At 47.0% G+C, this 25,739-nt stretch overlaps 1 protein-coding gene across 8 annotated transcripts in view; it reads left to right on the top strand.

The window, feature by feature from the left end:
* Nucleotides 1-24,707, top strand: part of LOC105473507 (tripartite motif containing 16) — a 55,521-nt gene extending 30,814 nt beyond the window's left edge. For 7 of the 8 annotated variants that reach the window (XM_071082375.1, XM_071082373.1, XM_071082374.1 and 4 more), the window contains 5 exons: nucleotides 10,942-11,037; nucleotides 16,124-16,357; nucleotides 19,100-19,265; nucleotides 20,074-20,169; nucleotides 22,872-24,707. In XM_071082375.1, the coding sequence (XP_070938476.1) occupies nucleotides 10,942-11,037; nucleotides 16,124-16,357; nucleotides 19,100-19,265; nucleotides 20,074-20,169; nucleotides 22,872-23,455 (1,176 nt within the window). In that variant the 3' untranslated portion in view covers nucleotides 23,456-24,707. Of the gene's footprint in view, nucleotides 1-556; nucleotides 1,553-10,941; nucleotides 11,038-16,123; nucleotides 16,358-19,099; nucleotides 19,266-20,073; nucleotides 20,170-22,871 lie in introns of those variants that run through there. The other variant, XM_011727315.3, reaches the window with a different exon arrangement.
* The last annotated feature ends 1,032 nt before the right edge of the window (nucleotides 24,708-25,739 follow it).

Below are 25,739 nucleotides of genomic sequence, written 5' to 3'. Positions count from 1 at the left end.
ATGTCCCAACTATAACACATGTCTAGGAATGTTTTGTTAAGTGGGCAAAAGGGCTATTAACCTGAAGGGGCTGAATGGAGCATTCTGTGGAAGGAGACAAGTCTTCCCTGACCCTCCTGATCTCCACTGAGTACTCTCGTGACATTCATCTCCTGGAGTTCGACGGACATTACTGGAATGTTCAGGAAGATAATGTGGAAAGGTCAGCATCAGAAGCATGCATCCTGGCTGGGCACGGTGGCTCATACCTGTAATCTAAGCACTTTGGGAGGCGGAGGCAGGCAGATCACCTGAGAATAAGGGTTTGAGACCAGCCTGGCCAACACAGAAACACTGTCTCTACTAATAATACAAAAATGAGCCAGGTGTGGTGGCAGGCGGCTATAATCCCAGCTACTCAGGAGATCCAGACAATCCTGGCTAACACAGTGAAACCCTGTCTCTACTAAAAATACTAAAAATACAAAAAAATTAGCCAGGCGTGGTGGCGGGTGCCTATAGTCCCAGCTACTCGGGAGGCCCAGGCAGGAAAATGGTGTGAACCCAGGAGGCGGAGCTTGCAGTGAGCCGAGATCGCGCCCCTGCACTCCAGACTGGACGACAGAGCCAGACTCAGTCTCAAAAATAAATAAATAAAATGAAAACAAAAATATATAGCTTGTCAGACCACACAAAGTCACACAGGCTTATAACAGAGCTCAGGAATCTCCAGTCCTTTCCAGAGCAGGCACAGAGACACGTGGTCTTCAGCAGAGCCTATAGGGTACAGATGATTCACATAAGAAGTTTCAGGGCTGGACCTGGGGAGGAAGCCTGAGCCTGAGCCGGCTGTCCTGAGCCTGAGTAATCTAGCTGCCTTGTCGTCATCACATCTGGCTGCCATCCAATGCCAGGACACAGTAATGAGAGACTGAGCTTCCTCTGGGAGGGAGGAAACAGTTAAAATCTTGCAGCAGCTGCAGTCATCTAGGCGTGGTTCTCTTGTCTGACTTGGGCTGCACAGATCCTGGGCCAAGGGACAGAAGAAAGACAGCCCAGGAGCAGAGCCTCCCAGATGGCTGAATTGGATCTGATGGCTCCAGGGCCACTGCCCGGGGCCACTGCTCAGCCCCCAGCCCTTCTCAGCCCAGACTCTGTGTCGGCCAGCCCAGTGGAAGAAGAGGACATGGGTTCCTCAGAGAAGCTTGGCAGGGAGACAGAGGAACAGGACAGCGACTCTGCAGAACAGGGGGATCCTGCTGGTGAGGGGAAGGAGGTCCTGTGTGACTTCTGCCTTGATGACACCAGAAGAGTGAAGGCGGTGAAGTCCTGTCTAACCTGCATGGTGAATTACTGTGAAGAGCACTTGCAGCCACATCAGGTGAACATGAAACTGCAAAGCCACCTGCTGACCGAGCCAGTGAAGGACCACAACTGGCGGTACTGCCCTGCCCACCACAGCCCACTGTCTGCCTTCTGCTGCCCTGATCAGCAGTGCATCTGCCAGGAATGTTGCCAGGAACACAGTGGCCACACCATAGTCTCCCTGGATGCAGCCCGCAGGGATAAGGGGGTGAGTGCTTGGGGTCCATTCATCCATTTGGGAGAGGGTGGTGGGGGATGGTATGCCTGGCTGGCTGCAGCTGCTGGGTCCACTGACACCACTACTATGCGCTGAGCATACCTGAAACAGACGTTAGTCTCAGCGTCTGCCTGCTGGGTCAGTGTAAATATACATTGCACTTGGTTTTGGAAACTGTGGAGTAGGTTGCTCTGTCCCCATCTCTGTCCCACTGTCTCTGTGTGATCTCTGTCTGTGTCGCTGTCTCCTCCTGCTTGCTGGTTTCCTGCTGTGCCTTATACAGCTTTTGGTGATGTGTGTTTGGGTGGAGGGCGCGGAAGTTGTGGGGCTTAGGACGGTGATATGTCCCTCTGGCTGGATCTGCATGGCACATCCATTGTCAATTAATGAAATAAAACCTTGGCAGAAATTCAAGAGAAAAGAACAACTCTTTCTCCTAGTTTCTCTTTTTCTCTTTACCCCAAACAAGAGACCAGTAGAACGGGCCCCTCTGGAGATAACAGGAAATCTAAGAGCTTGAAAAGTGCTAAGATAGCAGAGAATTTGAAACTTAGGTCCAGATATAATGTCACAGGTGGCTGAGGGAAAATAAAAGTTCCTCACCAGATGGAGGTATCAGGAGAGACTAAGAAACATCGTGCTCATAGCCTGTCATTTTTATTTCCATCAGATAAGGAAACTGTTTCTAGAACAACTCGTTTTTCTTTGCCCTAAAGCTAGATCCTCGAGAAGTTCCTGGAAATTGGTTTGGCACTTTATATGCTTTTTTTCTTCTACTTTGACTTTCAGCGAACACTTTTAGTTTTCAGTCGGGAAGTGTAGTTGACGTTTGTCCCACATTTCTTACATTCATCATCAAGGAAGTTCCCTGTTGACACTGCGTGCAGATGGCAGACCTATGGCCATTTCTTGGCAAATGTTCCCTGGCATCAAAGGAAAGAGGCTTCTGGGAAAGGGGGTCTACTTGCCAGGGCCCCTCCTCTCTGCCAATCCCTAGACATCGATTTTAGCTGGTGCTAGTGGGATTGTTCTGGAAACCTCTGTATTCCAGATGCCAATGAGTCACCGTTTCCGGCCCGGGAAGCCACTTGCCAAACTGTTTCCAGTGTTTCCAGGGTAGGGAGTGTCCCATCTGGAGTACAGGTAGATCAAAGGACAAAGCTCCATAGAGTTGAGGAAAACAGCCTTCACTGAGTATTGCCATGTGCTAAATGCTTTTTGTGGATTTTCTCACCCAATCTTCAAATAACTATGAAGTTATCTCATATCCTCATTATCTCCACCACACTTGTCCAAGCTCATAGTCGACTAAGTCACAGAGTGAGGAATGGAAGCCTCTGGAAAGCCATCCTACTGGAGAGACATGAAGAAAGGACACAAAAATCACAACATTATACTCTTTTTTTTGCACCAAAACCTGCCACACATATACAAGAATGTTATTATTTTTAACTGGAAAAGTGATGCATGAAGATGTTAAACAATAATCTCCACCAGCTGGGTGTGGTGGCTCACGCCTGTAATCCCAGCACTTTGGGAGGCCGAGGAGGGCGGATCACGAGGTCAGGAGATCGAGACCATCCTGGCTAACACAGTGAAACTCCGTCTTTACTAAAAATACAAAAAATTAGCTGGGCATGGTGGCACACGTCTGTAGTCCCAGCTACTAGGGAGGCTGACGTAGGAGAATCACTTGAACCCGGGAGGCAGAGGTTGCAGTGAGCCAGTGTCAGGCCACTGCACTGCAGCCTGGTGACAGAGGGAGACTCTGTCTCAAAAAATAATAATAATAATAGCAATCTCCACCAAACAGTGCAATCGAATTTACTAGGAAAGGAGGGTCCCCAGTCCATCCCAGATCACCAAACCTCCCTTTTCTCCTCAAAGACTAATACTCTCTACACTTTCTTGTTTCCTTGCAGAAATGTTCTATGCCTGTACCAACAGAGATACAATGTAAATTTTAAATATAGGGCACCTAATGTATTACAGAGACATGGGGTAATTGCAATTCCGAGCAGGAGGAGTTGTGTAGAGCACACACAGAACTCTGAATTCAGACATCCTAGGAGATAAACGTATAAGGTAAAATGAGGACGACTGAGGAATGGGCTTCAGGGCAGTTTGGGGCTGAGAAGCAACATGGCTTTAGGTACAGTGCTAAAGCCCCATTCCCCAGACCCCTCTGCTTTCTGGTCTGCTTAAAAGAGCTTTTGTCCTTCCCATCCTGTGTCCTTGTTTTCAGCTCGGAGAGCAAGTTTACTCTGTAAGTGTAGCCACACTCTAGGTGGCTTGTCCAAATCTTAGAAGCCAAGTTTTCTTGCAAGGAGCCCAGGAGACCAGCCTAGAAGACACAGTACGTTGATGAGGCTAAAGCCTCCACCAGGGTGATTTTGAAAGTCATCAGACATAACTAAGGCTCCGGAAGCCCAATAGTCCTTTCAGTTAGCCCAGGCCTGCTGGAGTTACTCGCTGAAGGTCACTTTGGGTCGTGTGAAGGGCTAATTACTCAGGCAGTCATCCTGTGTATAGGAAACTGCAAACAGCAGGGTCAGCCATGAAGACACAAAGTGGCTGAGATCCTGCTTAGGGTCCACAGAACGACTCATTTCTCAGTTAACCAAGTGAGCCCTTTCTGAAGTTCCTATGGTTTCTAGCCACATTGGTGGGCAGACACTGTGTGCTTTGAGAAGTGGGTGTTCTTTGATTGTCTTTTCTCTCCTGTTGAGCTTCCAGAGCCCAGCTGTTTTTCATGGGGACCTCAGCACTTCCCTTTGACCCAGCCCAGCATCTCCAGGCCCCTTTGGCTTTTTTTTTTTTTTTTTTGAGACGGAGTCTTGCTCTGTCGCCCAGGCTGGAGTGCAGTGGCATGATCTCTGCTCACTGCAAGCTCTGCCTCCCGGGTTCATGCTATTCTCCTGCCTCAGCCTCCCCAGTAACTGGGACTACAGGAGCCCGCCACCACGCCTGACTAATTTTTTGTATATTTAGTAGAGACGGGGTTTCACTGTGTTAGCCAGGACGGTCTCGATCTCCTGACCTGGTGTTCCGCCCACCTCTGCCTCCCAAAGTGCTGGGATTACAGGCGTGAGCCACCGTGCCCAGCCGCCCCTTTGGTTTTAAAAGCAGCTGGTCTTGCCTGCTGGCTGCCAAGTCTTCTCACCTTCTCTGAATCTCAGGCTTGCTATGTGGAAATGAGATCGTGTGTGTGTGTGAGTGTGTGTGTGTGTGTGTGTGTATGGGAAATCTGGACTCCTTCTATGACTGCCTTTCCTGTTTGTTCTGATCCATGAAGCAGGTATGGTTCTTTCGTGTTCCTCAACCATATCAAATGTTACTAAGTGCTTCCTATTGCTAAGTGCTGGGCTGCACTGTCTTGCCTCCAGGAGCTTGGACTCTAATCAGGAAGCCAAGATACACACCCTAACTCCACGGGGTACCAAGAGGCTGGCACAGTGCAATTACTGTACCTTTGGAGCCAACCCTGGGAGTGAGGTCAGGGCAGGTTCCTAAAGCAGGAAGACCTGAGCTGAGCCTTGTCCTAGATCTTTGGAGAGCATTAATGCCAGGCCATGACACCGAACCTCTGCATCAGTCCCAGAAAGTTCAGGGCTGGATGCTGACTGCGGACACAGTCTCCATGGTGAGCAGGAGCCAAGTATCTAGAGCCAAAAGTATCCATGCTCATTTGGGGAGCAGTTAACTGGCATCACTCACAGCCTGTTTGCTGGCAGCCGAAAGGTGGATGATATGTGTATGTGGCCACTTGGGAAAGGAATTACTTGGGCTGGGAGCAGAGGCTCACACCTGTAATCCCAGCACTTTTGGAGGCCGAGGCAGGTGGATCGCCTGAGGTCAGGAGTTCGAGACCAGCCTGACTAACATGGTGAAACCTTGTCTCTACTGAAAAAATACAAAAATTAGGCCGGACACGGTGGCTCACACCTATAATCCCAGCACTCTGGGAGGCCGAGGCAGGCGGATCACGAGGCCAGGAGATCGAGACCATCCTGGCTAACACGGTGAAACCCCGTCTCTACTAAAAATACAAAAAATTAGCCGGGCATGGTGGCAGGTGCCTGTAGTCCCAGCTACTCGGGAGGCTGAGGCAGGAGAATGGCGTGAACCCGGGAGGCAGAGCTTGCAGTGAGCTGAGATCGCGCCACTGCACTCCAGCCTGAGAGACAGAGTGAGACTCTGTCTCAAATAATAATAATAATAATAATAATAAGAAGAAGAAGAAGAAGAAGAAGAAGAAGTATTCACATAGTTCAGAGAACTACTGGAAAAGAAAGCCATGAAGGCATCATTTAGTTAGAATCCAGCCCTCTGAGATGGTGAAAGCTAAGGTATGATAATGTCTGCAACTTACTTTTATATTGTTGGCCCCTCTCTCCCAAAAGGTAAATATGACAAATATTACAAATTTTTGAGTGGGCATGGTGGCTCATGCCTGCGATTCCAGCACTTTGGTAGGCCGAGGTGGGCAGAACACGAGGTCAGGAGATTGAGACCATCCTGGCCAACATAGTGAAACCCCGTCTCTAATAAATACAAAAAAAATTAGCCGAGCGTGGTGGTGCATGCCTGTATTCCCAGCTACTTGGGAGGCTGAGGCAGGAGAATTGTTTGAATCAGGGAGTCGGAGGTGCAGGGAGCCAAGATCGTGCCACAACACTCCAGCCTGGCAACAGAGTAAGACTCCATCTCAAAAATTAAAAAAATAAAAAATAAAAAAAGAAGAAGATAATATATTGTCATTTGCAGTTGATAAGACTGTCTACATAGAAAAACGAACTATTGGCCAGGCACGGTGGCTCACGCCTGTAATCCCAGCACTTTGGGAGGCCGAGGCAGTTGGATCATGAGGCCAGGAGATCGAGACCATCCTGGCTAACATGGTGAATCCCCACCTCTACTAAAAATATGAAAAACTAGCCGGGCATGGTGGTGGGCGCCTGTAGTCCCAGCTACTGGGGAGGCTGAGGCAGGAGAATGGCATGAACCCGGGATGTGGAGCTTGCAGTGAGCTGAAATTGCGCCACTGCGCTCTAACCTGGGCGACAGAGTGAGACTCCGTCTCAAAAAAAAAATATTAGCTGGGCACAGTGGCGGGTGCCTGTAATCCCAGCTACTCAGGAGGCTGAAGCAGGAGAATCGCTTGAACCTGGGAGGCAGAGGTTGCAGTGAGCTGAGATTGTGCCATTGTGCTCCAGCCTGGGTGACAGCAAGACTCCATCTCAAAAAAAAAAAAAAAAAAAAAAAAAAAGAATTTCTTTCAGCCATTTTGAGGAATGCCCAGGACTCAGTATCACATAACTTGGTTTTTCTTATTCTCCCAGGCTGTAAGTATTTTGAGATGGGGGAGTGTGTGTCTTATGTGACTGAGCTGGCATGTACTGTATGTACTATGGTGAATTCTGACCAGCTGACCGAGGAATGCAGTCAGCATCCAGGTGAACGCTAGCGCTGCCTTCTCTAGAAGGGCGAACCCTGCGTGCTTGGAATACAAAGGAAATGGCACAGTCTGGGATGTTCTTCTCTCTTCTCACTCCCCCTGTTCTTCCTATTTTTCATCTCTAACGTGACCTGGCTGTCACTCTCTGTGTGCCACCTTTGTCCTGTAGTAGAAGGAACCCTTCTGTTAGCATATTGATGTAGTCTTGCACCAGATAAGAAGCTAAATGACTTGAATGGCTTGATAAAGCCCATGTGGCCAGGAAGCGGCCGGTCGCATAATATTCTGGACTCTAAATAGTGTGCCTTTGACACGTTTGTCATTGTCTTGCTGAAGCAGGCAGAGCTGTCTGTGCCCTGCCTTCCAGAGCTTTCTGTGCTCATGGGCACCACAGTCCTGCCTCTGGGCAGGGCCCACCCTTACCTGAGATGTGTGTGTGGCTGACCTCTTGGGAAACCCTGAAGCCAGAGTCGGAGGCACCCCATCATTTTCTAGGAACGGGAATAACTGGAGAAACAAGTCTTGCAAAGTGGCTCCACCTTTTGAGGTAACTGGGAGTGCCTTTTCTTGGGGTGACTCACTCAGGAGGGTCCCCGATTGTGTGCTTAAGGAGTCCTTTTCTCTCCTTTTATGGTAGTCTGCAAATAGCAGAGAGAAGCCCCTTTCTCTGGATGCCCCCTGGGTGCCTCCCTATGGCCCTGCTGCTGCCGACTGCTTTAACACATTCTTCTGTCCCTTCTGTTTAGATGCCGTGTTGTAGGAGCCTGTTGCTAGGGTGTGTTCTGTTGTGTCTTCCACCACCTTTGAACAAGCAGCTCATGTTCTTTTCTCTCCCCTGGAATGGATCACTGTGTGAGCCTTTTTCATAGGTTAAGAATCCAGGATTGCCCCCAAATAGGCCAGACCCACCCCCACTCCCCACTCTCAGGCATCAGGTCTCAGGTGTCAAGGGTGAAAGGTCACTGGGGCCCCCTCAGCTCCACTCTGAGTGACCTGGAGCCTAAGCAAACATTTCCTGCCTTCTGCAGTGTCCTGGAGAGGCGAGTCCTCTGCCTGCAGCAACTTCCCTCCCCGGGGGCGCCTGGAATTCCCCGCCTCCGCCGTCTTCAGTGGAGAATGGAGAGACAGTTTATGCCCTCTGAGTTCTATTAGGGCATAATGACTCGCAGCTTTAAATGCAGATGGAAGCTATTAAAAGCAGTGAAAGCTATTCTTTTTTTTTTTTTTTCTTTTTCTGTATTGCCCTTGTGGAAGTAGGAAAGTGACAGGGTCTTTGAAGTTCGCAAAGGCTTAAGTGCACCTTGGCACACGTCTTGGTGGAAGGTGTTTAGTGCATCCCAGGAGGCAAGATTGAAGCTGAGGCCAAAGCAGGCAAACCCGAGGTTCTTGGGCAGGCACTTGCCTGGGCTAGAAGGTCTGGCTCTGCCTTCGAATACAGAACATGAATGCAAAGCAGCCATGGTAGCAGGAGTAATAATGATGATGATGACGATGCTGGCACCCACTGACATTTATGGAGCTCATTAATAATGTCCCTGGTACTATACAAAGTCCTTATTGACATACGTTATCTCATTAGTCCATTCTTTCCTAATCCTATGAAGCAAACACTTTACTGATCCTCATCTCACAGGTGAAGAAATGGAAGTTTAGAGATATTAAGTTCTGAAATAAAGAGGCCAGGCATGGTGGCTCACACCTGTAATCCCAACACTTTGGGAGGCTGAGGTGGGCCGATCACGAGGTCGGGAGTTCGAGACCAGTGTGGCCAACATAGTGAAACCCTGTCTCTACTAAAAATACAAAAGTTAGCTGGATGTGGGGGTGTGCACCTGTAATCCCAGCTACTCAGGAGGCTGAGGCAGGAGAATCGCGTGAACTCGGGAGGTGGTGGTTGTAGTGAGCCAAGATTGCGCCATTGCACTCCAGCCTGGGTGACAGTGTGAGACTCCGTCTTAAAAAAAAAAAAAAAAAAAAAAAAAGAAACTTAGGTTTGGTCTCTGCCCCCATTTCCTGGCACCCAACAGCTCTTAGAACCCCCAGATTCTGAAGTGATAAGCGTCTGAATGCCAATGAGATGACTGGGTGACTGAGGGGGCTCCCGAGAGCCTCAGGATGGGGGCTAGTTGCCAAGGGAGCCAACCCTATGATTAAAGGGTTTGACTTCCAGCCCCATCTCCCCAGTCTCCTCCAGGGAGGGAAGTGAGGCTAAAGGTTGAGAGGCTCACCAATGGCCAATGATGTAATCAATCATGCCTGCATGATGAAGCCTCCATATAAACCCAAAAAGCGTCAGGCATGGTGGTTCACACCTGTAATCCCAGCACTTTGGGAGGCTGGGGTGACAGGCAGATGAGTTCAGGAGTTCGAGACCAGCCTGACCAATATGGTAAAACCCTGTCACTACTAAAAATACAAAAAAAATTAGCCAGGTGTGGTAGCACATGCCTGTAGTCCCAGCTCCTTGGGAGGCTGAGGCAGGAGAATTGCTTGAACCCAGGAGACAGAGGTTGCAATGAGTCGAGATCGCACCACTGCACTCCAGCCTGGGAGACAGAGCGAGACTCCATCTCAAAACAAACAAACAAATAAACAAACAAACCCAAAAGGCTGGGCTTCTGGGAGCTTCTGGATTGCTGAAGGAGTGGAAGTCCCTGGAGGGTGTGCACCCTGCACCTGGAGAGGGCATGGAGGTGTCACTTCCCTCCCACATCCCTTGCCCTGTGCATCTCTTCCATCTCCAAGTAGGGAGTGTCAGAATTGAGTTACATTTTAGGACACCCAGCTGATGTTGGAGAATGGCTTTGTGCAAGTGTTCTGTGTTGTGTGAGTATAAGACAAAGAAAGTTTGTTTTTCCTATTCATAAGTAAATTTGCCCAAATTCTCAACTGCTAAGTAAAAAAAATGTGGACTTCCCACCTGGCCATCTGGCTCCAACCCTGCACTGCCTATGAGGCTCTTGTGGGGTCAGCCTGGGCTCAACTCCATTGATGAACTTGGAAACACGACTTGATTGTGTCACCTGTACATTTGAAATAATAATCATGTTTACCTGTGTTGACAAAAGGAGTCAAACTCTGTAAAATATTTGAAGATATTCATCCTGAGCCAAATATGGGAGACCAATGGGAGACCCTGAGAACATGTGCCCAAGGTGGTTGGGGTACAGCCTCGTATACGTTTTAGGGAGACATGAGACATCAATCAAATATATGTAAGATGTAATTTGGTTTGGCCTGGGATGGTGGGACAACTGGAAGCCAGGGCTTCCAGGTCATAAGTAAATTCAAAGATTTTCTGATTGGCAGTTGGTTGAAAGAGTCAAGTTATTGTCTAAAGACTTAGGAATGTCTGAGTTAAGATAAGAGGTGGTGGAAACCAAGGTTTTATTGTGTGGGTAAAGCCTCCAGGGAGGAGGTTTTGGAGAGAACAGATTGTAAATGTTTCTTATCAGACTGAAGGAGTCTGCTGTATCCAAAAGGGAGGAGGTTATAATGAGCCATGTCTGACCCCCCCTTCCCATCATGGCCTGAACTACTTTTTCAGGTTAACTTTGGAATGCCCTTTGCTGAGAGGAAGAATTCATTCAGATTGTTGGGGGTCTTAGGACTTTATTTCTGGTTTACAGCTAGTATGGGTATGGCAAGGATGGTGTGGGGTAATCCACAAAATGCTTGAAATGGTGAGCAGCATGGCATATGTGCTCACTGTATTTTTGCTGACTCATGCTGACTGCAGCCCCAGGAGGGCATGGGCTCACCGCTGACTCCTCAGGCCTCCCGGCTGGTTTCTGAGATCAACCACAGAGGTTAAACTTCATTCCAGGGAAGAAGGGCGGGGATGTCAGAGCCGGAGAATGCCTGGGTCCTTCTCTATGCATTGGGCTCCTTCCTCCTTAATTCTCTGCTTTCCACTTTTTAGGCTGAACTCCAGTGTACCCAGTTAGACTTGGAGCGGAAACTCAAGTTGAATGAAAATGCCATCTCCAGGCTCCAGGCCAACCAAAAGTCTGTTCTGGTAAGACCAGCCTGGGTCAGCCAGGCCCTTCTGGGGGTGTGGGACATGGTACTGCATGCCTAGCCTCCATTCCTGTAGGTTCCTCGGGGTTTCTCCGCACAAGAGAATTGTAGATACAGTTGACTACACCATGGGGTAGCCTCACCTTGATGTCAAGATTTGTTATGAAATTAGTTTAAGTTTTAAACCTGGCAAGTGATTTGCTTTTTAATAATATAAATTAGAACCAAGATGAATCCTATAATAACAACATTCTTATTTCTACATTTGCATATGCTGTCTGGACAGGGTGTATGTGTGTGCGGGGCTGGGTGTTTAGTCAGAGGTCCAGAAATTATATGTAATCTTGGCTTCTTCCATTATATGAGTCTCACCAGTCCTAGGACCTGGCAACTGGAAAAAAGGAGTTGAGAACTCAGGATTAGTGATGGTATTTGAGAAGGCCATGGTGTGCCAGGCTAAGTAGGCAGTAAGTGGTCTTCAGGTGGACTCTGAGGAGTTCTGCAAATGCCTCTCATCAGTGGCAAGCCAGTAACCACCACTCAGAAGAAAATGCAAAACAGGCTGTGCGCAGCGGCTCACACCTGTAATTCCAACACTTTGAGAGGCTGAGGCGGGCGGATCACTTGAGGTCAGGAGTTCGAGACCAGTCTGGCCAACATGGTGAAACCCCGACTCTACAAAAAAATACAAAAATTCGCCAGGCATGGTGGTGCGCACCTGTAGTCCCAGTTACTCAGGAGACTGAGGTAGCAGAATTGCTTGAATCCAGGAGGCGGAGGCTGCCGTGAGCCAATTTTGCACCACTGCACTCCAGCCTGGGTAACAGAGTGAGACTCTGTTTCAAAAAAAGAGAGAGAGAATGCAAAACACCTACCCTATGGAAGTGAATCAGCATTGTCATCTTTATATCCTGAGAATGAATGATTCCATCCATCCTCCATCCATCCATTCGTCTACCCCTAATGCATGTATTCATTTCAACTTAAATTTTCACCTCCTGGGTGTTTACGACCAACTAGCTACTGAAGGATGAAACACCTCTTTCTTACTCACAATATTTTATTAAAGGAAGAAGGAGAATTATCCCTTTAAAGCCATATAAATCTTCAGAGATAATGGATTTCCAGGCTCAAGATAACCTGTAGAACCACATGGAGGGTCTTGTGTTTCCCAGCTCTTTAATTTTCAGACACTTTGATCCCTCCTCAGTTCTCATAAGTACATGACGACCAGGGGAGGTAGTTATTACAATAGCTACCATGCACAAGGGGCATGAAGATGACAAGACTTATCTAGGGCTATCTAGATTGATGGAACGGGAGAACCTAGAGTTGTTGCTCCCTTGACCTAGGAATGACTCAGTATATTGACAGGCATGTACACCACCCTCAAATCTTTAAACCATTACCTGCTGGCTCCTTGGATGTGTTGAGGCCTCTCCTGTCTGTACTATTTCTGCTTTAGTAATGCAGTAAGTAATGCCCTTTGCACATGACATTTACATGCAAGAAAGAAGTGTTTCTCAATGGGAAGGTTTAGGAATGAGAGGCCAGGCCATAGCAGAAGTCAATCTCAATCCACCAATATCATCTGACGCCTCCCTTCCACCATCCTGCCTCAGGATGGCCTCAGTTGGGGCTGGGGGTGAGGATTTGGATGCTGAGTTTGTCTTTAGTCTCATGCCTCTTAGTCTTGTGGTATCTGCTTCTATGAGGAACCTATGGGTCGTAATTGTAGACAGGATTCTGCTCCTTTCCCACAACATCCTCATGCTGGTTCCCATGCTGTGTCCTGCTCCTGCTTTCTGGAGGTGATCGGGAGTGGGCAGTGCAGGCAGGGAGTACTCTGTGGCCTCTGTGAGTCGTAGAGCCTGGACACCTGGAGCCTGAGTGGACGTGAAGGGTGAGTAAGCCGGGGAACTAGGACACATTAGCTAACACAGAGTCTGGATCAAACACTACCACCACTATTTGCCCCTGCTCTCCCAAATGGTTATAAGCAAAACTCTCCTGTCTTCTGAGGTAGATTTCTTCATCGTTGCTTCTTTGCCGTATGGAAATGTAATTTGACTTTTAGATTTGAATCCAGTCGTGATTAATATCTCAGGATTTATAGTATTTACAGTGTCAAGGAGGCAACACCTGTAAACAGTTGGTTCAGAAATTGCTGGGAGGCTTGGCCTCTTTCCCTCTTGGTCACCTGCTCAGCAGCAGCCTGTGTATTTAGTCCATTATGGGCATAGGATGTTCCCCTAACTGGTGCCCACAGTGGACAAGGGGCTAGGCCCTGTCTCTCGTTGGGTCTTGGGAGAGGGCCGGACTTAAAGGTCCTTCCCTGCAATGTCCCCCACAGCCACAGCTCATGGACTGAAAGAAAGCTCAGCTGAACTCCTCGTGTGCCTCCCCAGCTCGTCCTAGTGAATGTGCCAGGGCCCAGAGGGAGAGGTCAGGCTGTGCCAGCTAGGTGATATACTGCAGACACATGGATCCCCAACCCTGGGCCCTACTTTGAGGCAGTGTGGAATGGTGGTAAAAGGGATGGACTCCAGAGACCAACAGTCTGGGTTCAAACCTTGGCTGTGTGATCTTGGGCAAATCAGTCCATTTATCACTGTCTCAGTTTCCTTATTTAAGAAATAGAGACCCTAATAGTACCTACCTTTTAGGGTTGCCAGGAGAACAGTGCCTGGCACATAGTAAGAACTTACTACATGTTGGTTGTTTTTATGATTGTTATATAATTAGAAGAGTGACCAGGCTGGCAGCAGAGGGTCCTCATTCCCAGGAGAGTGGGAAGAGGGAGAGAGGTGAGGTGTCAGAGGGCTGCAAAGCCTACGCCTGGCAGAACCCCAGGCAGCAGGTTTGCCACCTGGGGGGCCTGGGTGGGGCCCAGGTAGCTTTCCTGGATCTCAGGTCTTCACTCTTCAGACGGTGCTCTGAGCCTCCCATCCACAGTCCAGAGCCCATTCTCTGCCTGCCTCCTTCTCCACTATTGTCCCCACCTACAGTCTCTCTGAGCAGCTGGTTCAGGTGCTGCTATTCTCCTCCCAAGGGTGAGGGCCAGCCCTGAACAACAGGGCTCTGGTTTCCCAAATCGCCTCTCCTGCTGCCCTGGCTTCTCAACACCATCACCTATCTAAAAGCTTTTCTTGGTGTGGACTGGAAGAATTTGGATAAAGTCTACCATCCCCACTCTTCCTTAATCCTGTTACCACAGTTTATTTGCTCCCAGCTCTGTCCAGCTACCTAACCTCAAGGAAGCCAACAGGTAATGGAAAAGTTGGCATAAAAATGAGAATGTAGGCCGGACATGGTGGCTCACACCTGTAATCCCAGCACTTTGGGAGGCCAAGGCAGGCAAATTGCTTGAGACCAGGAGTTTGAGACCAGCCTGGGCAACATAGTAAGATCCTATCACTACAAAAAATACAAAAATTAGTTGGGCATGAAGGTATGCACCTATGGTCTCAGCTACTTGGGAGGCTGAGGTGGGAGGATCATTTGAGCTTGGGAGGTCAAAGCTACAGTGAGCCGAGATTGTGCCACACCAACCTGGCAACAGAGGAGACTTTGTCTCAAAAAAAAAAAAAAAAAAAGAGAGAGACAGAGAATGTAGGGAGATTGTCTGTGTCTTCCCACCATCCCCCTCCAGTAGGGATACCCCTTGCTTTCTTTGCCCTGCTTATTCTTCCCTTTGCCACCAGACTGAAGACTGATCAGAGACCAGTCATTCTCGTGGACTGAATTCCTGAGCCAGGCAGAAGACCTCCTATCTGGTGTCATCATTTTTTCTTCCCATCTCCCTCCAAACCTTTAGGCTCCCACCCAGCCTGGGCTCAGAATCCCATCTTTTCTGAGTCCTCTCCTTACTGTGCTCCCCTTTTTGATCCAGGTCTCATTCTCCTTCCCTCTCTCCTTCCTTGCCAGGGATGGGAGGTGCCCCTGGAGCCTCTGCCCAAGGATATACGCTATTTGACTCGCTTTGGAACCCTGATGTTCAGAGCTGGCCCTTAACATTGGGAGGAGAAAGAGAAAACAGCACTTGGAGGGGAGCTTAGAAAGTCTCAGATGGGATAGGACTGGAGTGCAGTGCCTCAATCTCGGCTCACTGCAAGCTCCGCCTCTCAGGTTCACGCCATTCTCCCGCCTCAGCCTCCCGAGTAGCTGGGACTACAGGGGCCCACCACCACGCCCAGCTAATTTTTTGTATTTGTAGTAGAGACGGGGTTTCACCGTGTTAGCCAGGATGGTCTCAATCTCCTGACCTGGTGATCCGCCCGCCTCGGCCTCCTAAAGTGCTGGGATTACAGGCATGAGCAGCCACCACGCCCGGCCGTCTGCACCAGTTCTCAAGAATACCAGAGAAGAGGAAACCTTCAGAATTTGGAAGGATGTTGTAAACATGATATTGGTCGGAGGCATTCACAGAGGATGCTAACCATGCAAGAGTCCACATGCATATGCCCTATCGTTCAAACCCTTAATGTTTCTCACATGAGTTTTCTTTTATGTTTTATTTGAATGTCACATTCTGTTCTGCATATACATGCTTGTCCTGGAATTGCTTGGGTGCCATGGTCATCTACACCGTAAACATTTTGTGGTGATTCTGTATAGAGACAGTATCATCTTAGACGTGCATTTGGCTCTGATGGACTCAGTGTTCAGTTTAACCAGGCATAATGAAATGCTAACTCATGCTGATTATACAAAAAAAAAAAAAAAGCCAAATTATTTACCTCTTGAAATATAACTATCAAGTAGACTGAGTACACGCATTGCTCTGGTAGGAAAATCAATTTCGGAAACTTGATTAACAATCCCAGAGTGTCAGGATTGTGAGGGATCTCAGGGGTCATAGAGGAATTCACTCTCTCATCAAATGGATGAGGAGACCAAGTTAACAAGTAAATCCTTTTTCCAGGAACCTGGAATTCACATGAGAATAAAGGATTCCTTTTACAATAGGGAACTGCTCCCTAGTATATGTTTCTCAAGCTGACATTTCTGTATGTTGAGCTTCTATCAAGTTGGACGCCTCACTAAGAAGTGCTTGGCTGCCTTCCACCCCATCCCCCCACCAGGTGTCGGTGTCAGAGGTCAAAGCAGTGGCTGAAATGCAGTTTGGGGAACTCCTTGCTGCTGTGAGGAAGGCCCAGGCCAATGTGATGCTCTTCTTAGAGGAGAAGGAGCAAGCCGCACTGAGCCAGGCTAACGGCATCAAGGCCCACCTGGAGTACAGGAGTGCCGAGATGGAGAAGAACAAGCAGGAGCTGGAGAGGATGGCGGCCATCAGCAACACTGTCCAGTTCCTGGAGGTATGGGGGGTGAGGGAGTGGAGGCATCCCACAGATGCCTCACGAAGCACCCTCGCTTTGCTAGGCCCATGGCCATCTGTGAATGGAACTGTTTTTTGTTCAATGCTGTGCACAGGGAGCTGTGGGAACAGGGAGAAGCAGATTCTTCATTCAGCAGAGTATAGGAGGGGTAGGGAGGGAGGACTGCTCAGAGCAGGGAAGCTTGAAGCAGGTCCTGGAAGATGAGTCAGGTTCAATGTGCAGTATGTTCCAGGTAGAGGGAACAACATAGGCAAAGGCAGCGAGGTTTGAGGAAGCACAGCTGACTTGGGGAACCAAGGTACTTTAACAAGGGTGGAGCCTGGGGTGCTGGGTGCAGAGTGATGAGGCTGGCATGGCCAGGCAGGTGTCTGGCTGGGAAGGGCTTCAGATGGGAGAGGATGAGACTCAGTGAGTATGTTTTATAAACCGCTCCAGCAGTCCACTGCATGGAGGTTTGCTGGGTAGGGATGAGACTGGAGCCCTGCTGCTTTTCAGAGAGGGCTGTGGCTGGAGTAATTGAGGAAGGCTCAGAAGAGGAAATGCTTTTCATTACAGTATATCATTAGACATTAAACTGTAAGCCATTGGAACCAGGAAATACTTTTCATTACAGTGTATCATTAGAAATTAAAATGTAAGCCATTGGAACCAGATCTGAAGAACATGTAACCTTTCAGGGAAGGAACACTAGGTTGGGGGTAAACTACAACATCCTGAATCGGTCACTAAACAGGTCTGTAACAGCTCTTAACATCCCTGGGTCTCAAATTTCTCATTTATCAACAAGCCCACTGGAGTATATAATTCAGAAGCCTCCATCCAAGCTCTGATATTCTGAAATACAATTTTTTTATTGCTTCCATTTGTGAAAAAATTCTCTGCTAGTTACAAAAACAAATGTTTATTGTGAAAAACTTGGAAAATACAAAAAAAAGAAGAAAAAAATTATCCATAATCCCAATACACAAATACAACATAATTAACTTTTGAATGAGTAAAAGAGAAGCAGAGAAAGACAGACAAAAACCCCAACAGAGTTTCTTTCTGTCAGTTTCTTTGCTTTTCAATATCAAAACACAAAGAAAATATGAACAATCATTTAATAACCATTTGGCTTCCCACCTCACAAGTTTCCCTTAAGATCTACCCAAAGAGTATACAAATTATTTCTCTTTTTTCCTTTTGTAACTTTATTTATTTATTTATGTTTTGTTTTTTGAGATGGAGTCTTGCTCTGTCACTCAGGCTGGAGTGCAGTGACGCGATCTTGGCTCACTGCAACCTCCTCCTCCCGGATACAAGCAATTCTCTGTCTCAGCCTCCCCAGTAGCTGGGATTACAGGCGCCTGCCACCACGCCTGGCTAAGTTTTTTTTTTATTATTTTTAGTTGAGACGGGATTTTACCATCTTGGCCAGGCTGGTCTCAAACTCCTGACCTTGTGATCCACCTGCCTCGGCCTCCCAAAGTGCTGGGATTGCAGGCGTGAGCCACCGTGCCCAGCCTGTAACTTTATTTTTAACATAAAAGACTTTAATACATATAACATAAATTTTAGTATAAGATAACTTACTTATTGGCCAGGCACGGTGGCTCACGCCTATAATCCCAGCACTTTGGGAGGCCATGGCTGGCAGATCATGAGGTCAGGAGTTTGAGACCAGCCTGACCAACATGGTGAAACTCTGTCTCTACTAAAAATAAAAAAAATTAGCCAGGCACGGTGGCACGCACCTGTAGTCCCAGCCACTCGAGAGGCTGAGGCAGGAGAATCGCTTGAACCCGAGAGGCAGAGGTTGCAGTGAGCTGAGATTGCGCCATTGCACTCCAGCCTAGGTGACAAAGCAAGACTATGTCTCAAAAAAAAAAAAAAAAAAAAGATAACATTTATTTTGGCAAAAGATAACATTTCCCCCAAAATTGTTGGTTAGGCATTCAAAACAACATTTATTAAATAACTTATCCTTCTCCCACTGATTTAAAATGCTACTTTTGTCATGTACAGTATATAGCATTAAAATGTTGAATTACCCTTTTCAATTTTCTGGTTTTGATTTCCATGGCTCTATCTAATCATTTTCATATAACTGTTTTCATTACTATGTTTTCTGCTATACCTGGTCTGCTCTTTAATGCTTCAGTTGTAGCTGAAGTTTGATACTATGTTATATCTGAAAGCATCTTTCCTGATCACACGTTGTTTTGAAACTTACATGAAACTATGTGATTATCTGTGTGAAGACACTTTCCAAATACTAAAGCAAGGTACAAGAATTACAGGAATTTATGCATTGGAGGAAATTGACAAGGAAGAGGCAGCACTCCTGCCTGAGAGCTCCTCCATTTTCTACCATGGCTTGTGTTTGAATTGTCAAAAAACAAGTATTGACGGAATTAACAAAGCAAGAATGTCTTTATTTTTTGGTCCCCAGTCTGGACTATGTATTGGAGCTCTTCATGGCCATCTAGTACATCTTGATTTTTAAAAGCCCACTTTCTCACTTAGTTTTTTAAAATCCCACTTATTCTGAGGGTCTAGCAGCTAGAAAAGTGCTTCCTATTTTGTTAGACCCCGAGCTTGACACTTTACATGTACTTTCTTTGTCAAGGACACGTTACTGTCAGCCCATTTGACAGATGCAAAAAGTGACTTAATGAGGAGAGAAGCCTAAGTTTAGAAATACAGAAACCACAGCAAGTTCTGCTGTTTCCTTGTCCGCAGGAGTACTGCAAGTTTAAGAACACTGAAGACATCACTTTCCCTAGTGTTTACATAGGGCTGAAGGATAAACTCTCCGGCATCCGCAAAGTTATCACGGACTCCACTGTACACTTAATCCAGTTGCTGGAGAACTATAAGGAAAAGCTCCAGGAGTTTGCCAAGGAAGGTGAGATGCGTTCTGGGCCATGGACTATAGTGGGTGTGTCTCTAGCAGTAGATGATGGGAAGGTGAGAGAGAGTCAGGGAAGGGAGGATGAAATCAGGGGAATGTCTCATTTTGTTTTCTTTTCTTGTGTGTGTGTGTGTGGTGTGTGAGACAGTGTGTTGCTCTGTCACCCAGGCTGGAGTACAATGGCGTGATCTTGGCTTACCGCAACCTCCACCTCCTGGGTTCAAGGGATTCTTCTGCCTCAGCCTCCCTAGTAGCTGGGATTACAGGCACCTGGCTAATTTTTGTATTTTTAGTAGAGACGGGGTTCCAACATGTTAGTCAGGCTGGTCTCGAACTCCTGACCTCAAATGATCCGCCCGCCGCGGCCTCCCAAAGTGCTGAGATTACAGGTGTAAGCCACTGCGCCCAGCCAAATGTCTCATTTTCAAAGCCATCCTTCAGACAGTGTGTGCTACTAATGGACTCTCATCTTGATGATTTTCTTTTACAGTTGAGACCCAGAGAAGGAGAATTAGTCATGCTTATATTATGCCATCAGCTGGCATTTCTATGACTAGCTTCCCAGGTTGCTGATGCCTATACTTTTAAGTTAAGTCCAAGACAGTCTGGATCACTTTTTCAGTGGTTTATGCCTTACCTATGAAAGAAATGTAGTCTATTGAGCATATTTCTGTGAAACATTTCTAGGCTTCAGTCCCTTCTTTCCCCAGGAAGTCCAGGGAAGGGTGGCTGGAAAGTCCTGATTTGCAGATTCTCCTGACCACCTGGACAGGTGTGCATTCACAACTCTCTGATTTTCTAGAGGAGTATGACATCAGAACTCAAGTGTCTGCCGTTGTTCAGCGTAAATATTGGACTTCCAAACCTGAGCCCAGCACCAGGGAACAGTTCCTCCAATGTAAGTTGTGAACAGCACCCCCTTCTCCATTGTTGATATCAGTGCAGTGCTTTGCTAAGTAAGAACTGTCATCTCTCATCTAGGTTTCAGGTTCTTACAACTTCATGTCTATCCCTAAATCATATACTTCTTAAAATTTAATTTAAACAATTTTTTAACTTTTCATTTTGAAATAATATGAAACTTACAAAAATATTACAGAAATAGGACAAAGAGGCCGGGCGCGGTGGCTCACGCCTGTAATCCCAGCACTTTGGGAGGCCGAGGCGGGCGGATCACAAGGTCAGGAGATCGAGACCACGGTGAAACCCCGTCTCTACTAAAAATACAAAAAATTAGCCGGGCGTGGTTGTGGGCGCCTGTAGTCCCAGCTACTCGGGAGGCTGAGGCAGGAGAATGGCGTGAACCTGGGAGGCGGAGCTTGCAGTGAGCCGAGATCGCGCCACTGCACTCCAGCCTGGGCGACAGAGCGAGACTCCGTCTCAAAAAAAAAAAAAAAAAAAAAGAAATAGGACAAAGAATTCCCATATATCTTTCACTCAGTTTCTCCTAATGGTAACATGTTACATAACTACAATACATTGATCAAAACCAGGGAATTAACATTGCTACAATGCTATCAACTAATCTACAGAATTTATTCAGCTCTCACCAACTCTTTCATCAATGCCCTTTTTTCTGGCCCAAAGTCCAATCCAAGGTCACAGATGTTTCCATGTCTTCTTAGTCCCCTTCAATCTGGATCAGTCTTTCAATCCTTGTGTTTCATGACCATAGCACTTTGAAGAGTCCTGGCTAGTTACCTGGTGGTTCATTTCCATGTATGACTTGGCCAGAATTGCATAACTCATTGACCTGTCATTAAGTGGTATTGACTTGGTCCATTAGCATTTTTAAAACACTGCACAGTTGACCCTCGAACAAGGTGGGAGTTGGGATCCCAATCCCTCATATTGTTGAACATTCACCTGTAGCTTTTGATTCCTCAAAAACTTAACTAGTAATAGCCTTCTGTTAATTGACATAAACAGTCAAGACATATTTTGCACGTTTACATATATATATGTAGACATATATATGTATGTATGTATGTGTATTTTTTGAGAAAGGATCCCACTCTATTGCTCAGGCTGAGGTGCAGTGGCTTGATCATGGCTCACTGCAGTCTTGACCTCCCACATTCAAGCAATCCTCCTCCCTCAGTCTCCTGAGTAGCCATAGGCACATGCCACCACATCTGGCTAATTTAAAGAAAAATTTTTTTAACAATTGTAGAGATGGAGCCTTGCTGTGTTGCCCAGGCTGGTCTCAAACTGTTGGCCTCAAGTGATTCTCCCATCTCAGCTTCCCGAAGTGTTAGCATAAGCCTCTGCACCCAGTGAGAACTTTTTAAGTTATGGAATTTTAAAAATAGCCTTTAATATGCTAATTCATTTGGCAAGCGTATACTGAGCATCTTCTCTGAGCTAGAGAAGAATCCCATGCAAAATGCGAAGCTCATAGATTAGAGGGAGGACAAGCGGGAAACAAATACTCACATGAATATATTATTACAAATGGGGAGGGGTGCCAAGTTTAAAAAGCCATGGTGCTCTGAGAGAGAGTGATTTAGAGTCACAAAGGGCCTCTTCAAGGACATGAACTTTCGGTTGTAGCCTGAATGGATCAGTAGGAATCACCAGACTCAAGGTAGGGCGTGATCACATCTTGGAGGGAACAGGTTGTACCAAAGGCTCAAAGAGGATTGATTGCTGAGTAGGTCTGAGATCAGCATGGTGGGAATGTAGCAATCAAGGGAGTCAGAGACACAGGAAAGGACCAGGGATGCGGGGCCTGGTAGGCCAGGGCGAGGGGTTGCTGCTTTATTGTAAGAGCAGGGGCCACCATGAAAGGGTTTTAAGCTAGAACAACATGACCGGCCTCAGCCTACAGCTCGAAATAAGCAGCACAGCTCTGTTGTGGAGAAGCTCTTGAAGTGGGCAAGAGATCAGCGAATGACCAGTCAGGAACCCATTGCACGAGTCCAAGTGAGATGAGTGTTGGCTTAGGTTGGGGGTAAAGCACGGGGCTGGAGAGAAGTGGTGGAATCCATAGGAGTTTCTGCTGCCTGTGTGTGTGGTGAGGATGGGAGATGAGGGTGAGGGCAAAACAAATGTCAAAAATGACATAGAGCTTGACTTAAGCAGTGGGGTGCATGAGACCCTGTTATTCTTTGGGAGTGGGAGGAGAACAGGAGGGCATATTTGAGAGTTCTTCATGCTCCATTTGATCCATTCATTCATTTTTAAGATGTTTTTCAAATATTTTGAAAAATGAATGAATGGATCAAATGTGGGTATAGGAGTACCTGCTTCCCCAAACACTTGGCAACACTGGGTAGGATAATGCCAGGCGTTCAATACATGTTTGTTGAATGAATGAATGAATGAGTAAATTAATATATTTCTTTATTCAGTTCATCAAATAATATCATCAATGTCAAGCAATTTGAGCTTCATAAGGGAAGGGAGTAGATGATTTGTGCTCTCTGTTTTCTGTTCTTCACTCACCTCTTTGCCTAGGGAAACAGCAGCCTGGGTAAATAGAGAACAGAGAAATGGATGTTTTCTCATATGTGCTTTGGAGCCCAGCTGGGTTTAAACTGTTCGTCTGAATCAGCTGTCAGTTCCTGAACCACTCTCCTGCCTTCTGTGTCTCCTCAGATGCTCATGACATCATGTTCGACCCGGACACAGCACACAGGTATCTCCGGCTGCAGGAGGACAACCGCAAGGTCACCAACACCACGCCCTGGGAGCACTCCTACCCGGACCTCCCCAGCAGGTTCCTGCACTGGCGGCAAGTGCTGTCCCAGCAGAGTCTGTACCTGCATAGGTACTATTTTGAGGTGGAGATCTTCGGGGCAGGCACCTACGTTGGTCTGACCTGCAAAGGCATCGACCGGAAAGGGGAGGAGCGCAACAGTTGCATTTCCGGAAACAACTTCTCCTGGAGCCTCCAATGGAATGGGAAGGAGTTCACAGCCTGGCACAGTGACATGGAGACCCCGCTTAAAGCCGGCCCTTTCCGGAGGCTCGGGGTCTATGTCGACTTCCCAGGAGGGATCCTTTCCTTCTATGGCGTAGAGCATGATGCCATGACTCTGGTTCACAAGTTTGCCTGCAAGTTTTCAGAGCCAGTCTATGCTGCCTTCTGGCTTTCCAAGAAGGAAAACGCCATCCGAATTGTAGATCTGGGAGAGGAACCCAAGAAGCCGGCACCATCCTTGGTGGAGACTATTCCCTAGACTCCAGGAGCCATATCCCAGCCACAGTGGTGGAATTTGCATTTTAGGGTGATTTGGGGGCAGAAATAACTGCTGATGGTAGCTGGCTTTTGAAATCCTATGGGTCTCTGAATGAGAACATTCTCCAGCTGCTCTCTTTTGCTCCGTATGGTGCTGTTCTCTATACGTTTGTAGTAATTCTTTTTTTTTTTTTTTTTTTTTTTTGAGATGGAGTCTCGCACTGTCGCCCGGGCTGGAGTGCAGTGGTGCGATCTTGGCTCACTGTAATCTCCGCCTCCCAGGTTGAAGCAATTCTCCTGCCTCAGCCTCCCGAGTAGCTGGGATTATAGGCGCCCGCCACCACGCCCAGCTAATTTTTTGTATTTTTAGTAGAGACGGAGTTTGACCATGTTGGCCAGGCAGGTCTCAAACTCCTGACCTCGTGATTCACCTGCCTCAGCCTCCCAAAGTGCTGGGATTACAGGCGTGAGCCACCGCGCCCGGCCTGTTTGTAGTAATTTTTAGGCACCAAATCTCCCTCATTTTCTAGTGCCATTCTCCTGTCTGTTCAGATAAACGTCACACTGTGCCTCGAATGGATGGCCAGGAACCTTCAGAGTGGCTGAAAAGAATGCAGAGTTATCATGATAAATTGCTAACTTGTGTATTTCCTATGTGCTAGATACTGTCCTTGTGCTTTCTGCACGTTAACTCAGTCCTCACAGAACACCCGTTGGGTAGATGCTCATATCATCCTTTTTTTGCAGATGGAGAAACTGTCCGGGGCAGTTAGCTAATTTGTTCAAGGTCACTCTGGTCACATGGTGACTGAGTGACAGAGCTGGGATTCAAGTCTGGCTAGAATGACACTGGACTTTTAACCACCACATCATATTGTCTTCCTTATTACATCATGCACATTGTATGGAATAAAGTGCATAGCAGAGAAACTTCTTGAAGTTTGCAAATCCACACACATCTGACTCAGTCATCCCGCCATGCACTGGCTCACTGGCTCACTGCCTCACACAGCAGCCCTTTCTATTTGGGGACAGCAAGGATTAGAAGAAATGTCTTAGCAGAGTCTTGAGTTTTAGTCCCTGTCACCTCTGAAAAGGGGTCCTACTCCTCTCCTCTAAAGTAACCTGGCGTATGTGGACTTGTGTGATTTCTCATTCAAAGAATGAGGTGCTTCAAGAACTGTCACGTAACCCTCACGCCCCAGATGTTCTTGTTTGCATATTAAATTTTCCACCTTCCTTTATGGTTCTCACTCCTTTCTCCCGATTATTTCATTCTTCTTTTGGCAGATGAGCTTCCTAAGATTAATCCCAAGCATTCATCAAGCCTTTAGGCAAATGGCAAACTGTCTTTAAATGAATTTGTGAGGCTATAACCTGAAGTCTCTGGTGGGATTCACCAGAAATATAAATTTTGAGTCTGTCCCTGTGACCTTTGTCAAGGCCACAGGAACTCTTTTTCTTCAGTCAGTCTGATTGGCCTGTCTCAAGAGTATATTACTTTAGCATAACTTGACTTGTTACCTATATTTATATCTAGGGATGTATACAGTGTAGGATTTAAAATGATTTTACTTTAATTTCATCACATCATTGCTTTATGCTGAGATTCATGATTCCTCATCCAGTATATTTGCTCTCCTTCCTAGCTTAGTGTCACCTGCACAATTGGTAACCCTTTCTTCTTAAGTCTTATCCTTGTTGCTAAATATCTTGATGAGATTAGGACCAAATCTAGAATCTTGTGGCACTCAGTCACTAGCTTCTAGGTTTAGTTACATACAAATTATGCACGGGTGGAACTGTGCAATAATGTGGCCCCACCTTTTTCACCTTTATCCACTGAACTTGATGAAAGACGTTTTCAGTGGGAGAAATCAGCATATGCTATGTTTAGGCCAGGTGTGGGGGCTCACGCCTGTAATCCCAGCACTTTGGGAGGCCGAGGCAGGAGGATCACCTGAGCTCAGAAGTTCGACACCAGTCTGGCCAACATGGTGAAACCCTGACTCTACTAAAAATACAAAAATTAGCCGGCCATGGTGGCACGCGCCTGTGATCCCAGCTACTCAGAAGGCTGAGGCAGGAGAATTGCTTGAACCCAGGAGGTGGAGGTTGAAGTGAGCTGAGATTGTGCCACCGCACTCCAGCCTGGACGACAGAGCAAGACTCCATCTCAAAAACAAAACAAAACAAAAAAAGATATGCTATGTCTGAATTTCTTTGATCCATCTGTCTAATAATGATCTCAAGAGAAATTGAGATCAGCTTGGACTGCCTTATTT

The sequence above is a fragment of the Macaca nemestrina genome, chromosome 17 (assembly GCF_043159975.1).
Source record: "Macaca nemestrina isolate mMacNem1 chromosome 17, mMacNem.hap1, whole genome shotgun sequence".
In the NCBI taxonomy this organism is placed as follows: Eukaryota; Metazoa; Chordata; class Mammalia; order Primates; family Cercopithecidae; genus Macaca; species Macaca nemestrina.
This window is presented reverse-complemented; position numbering and strand designations above follow the sequence as displayed.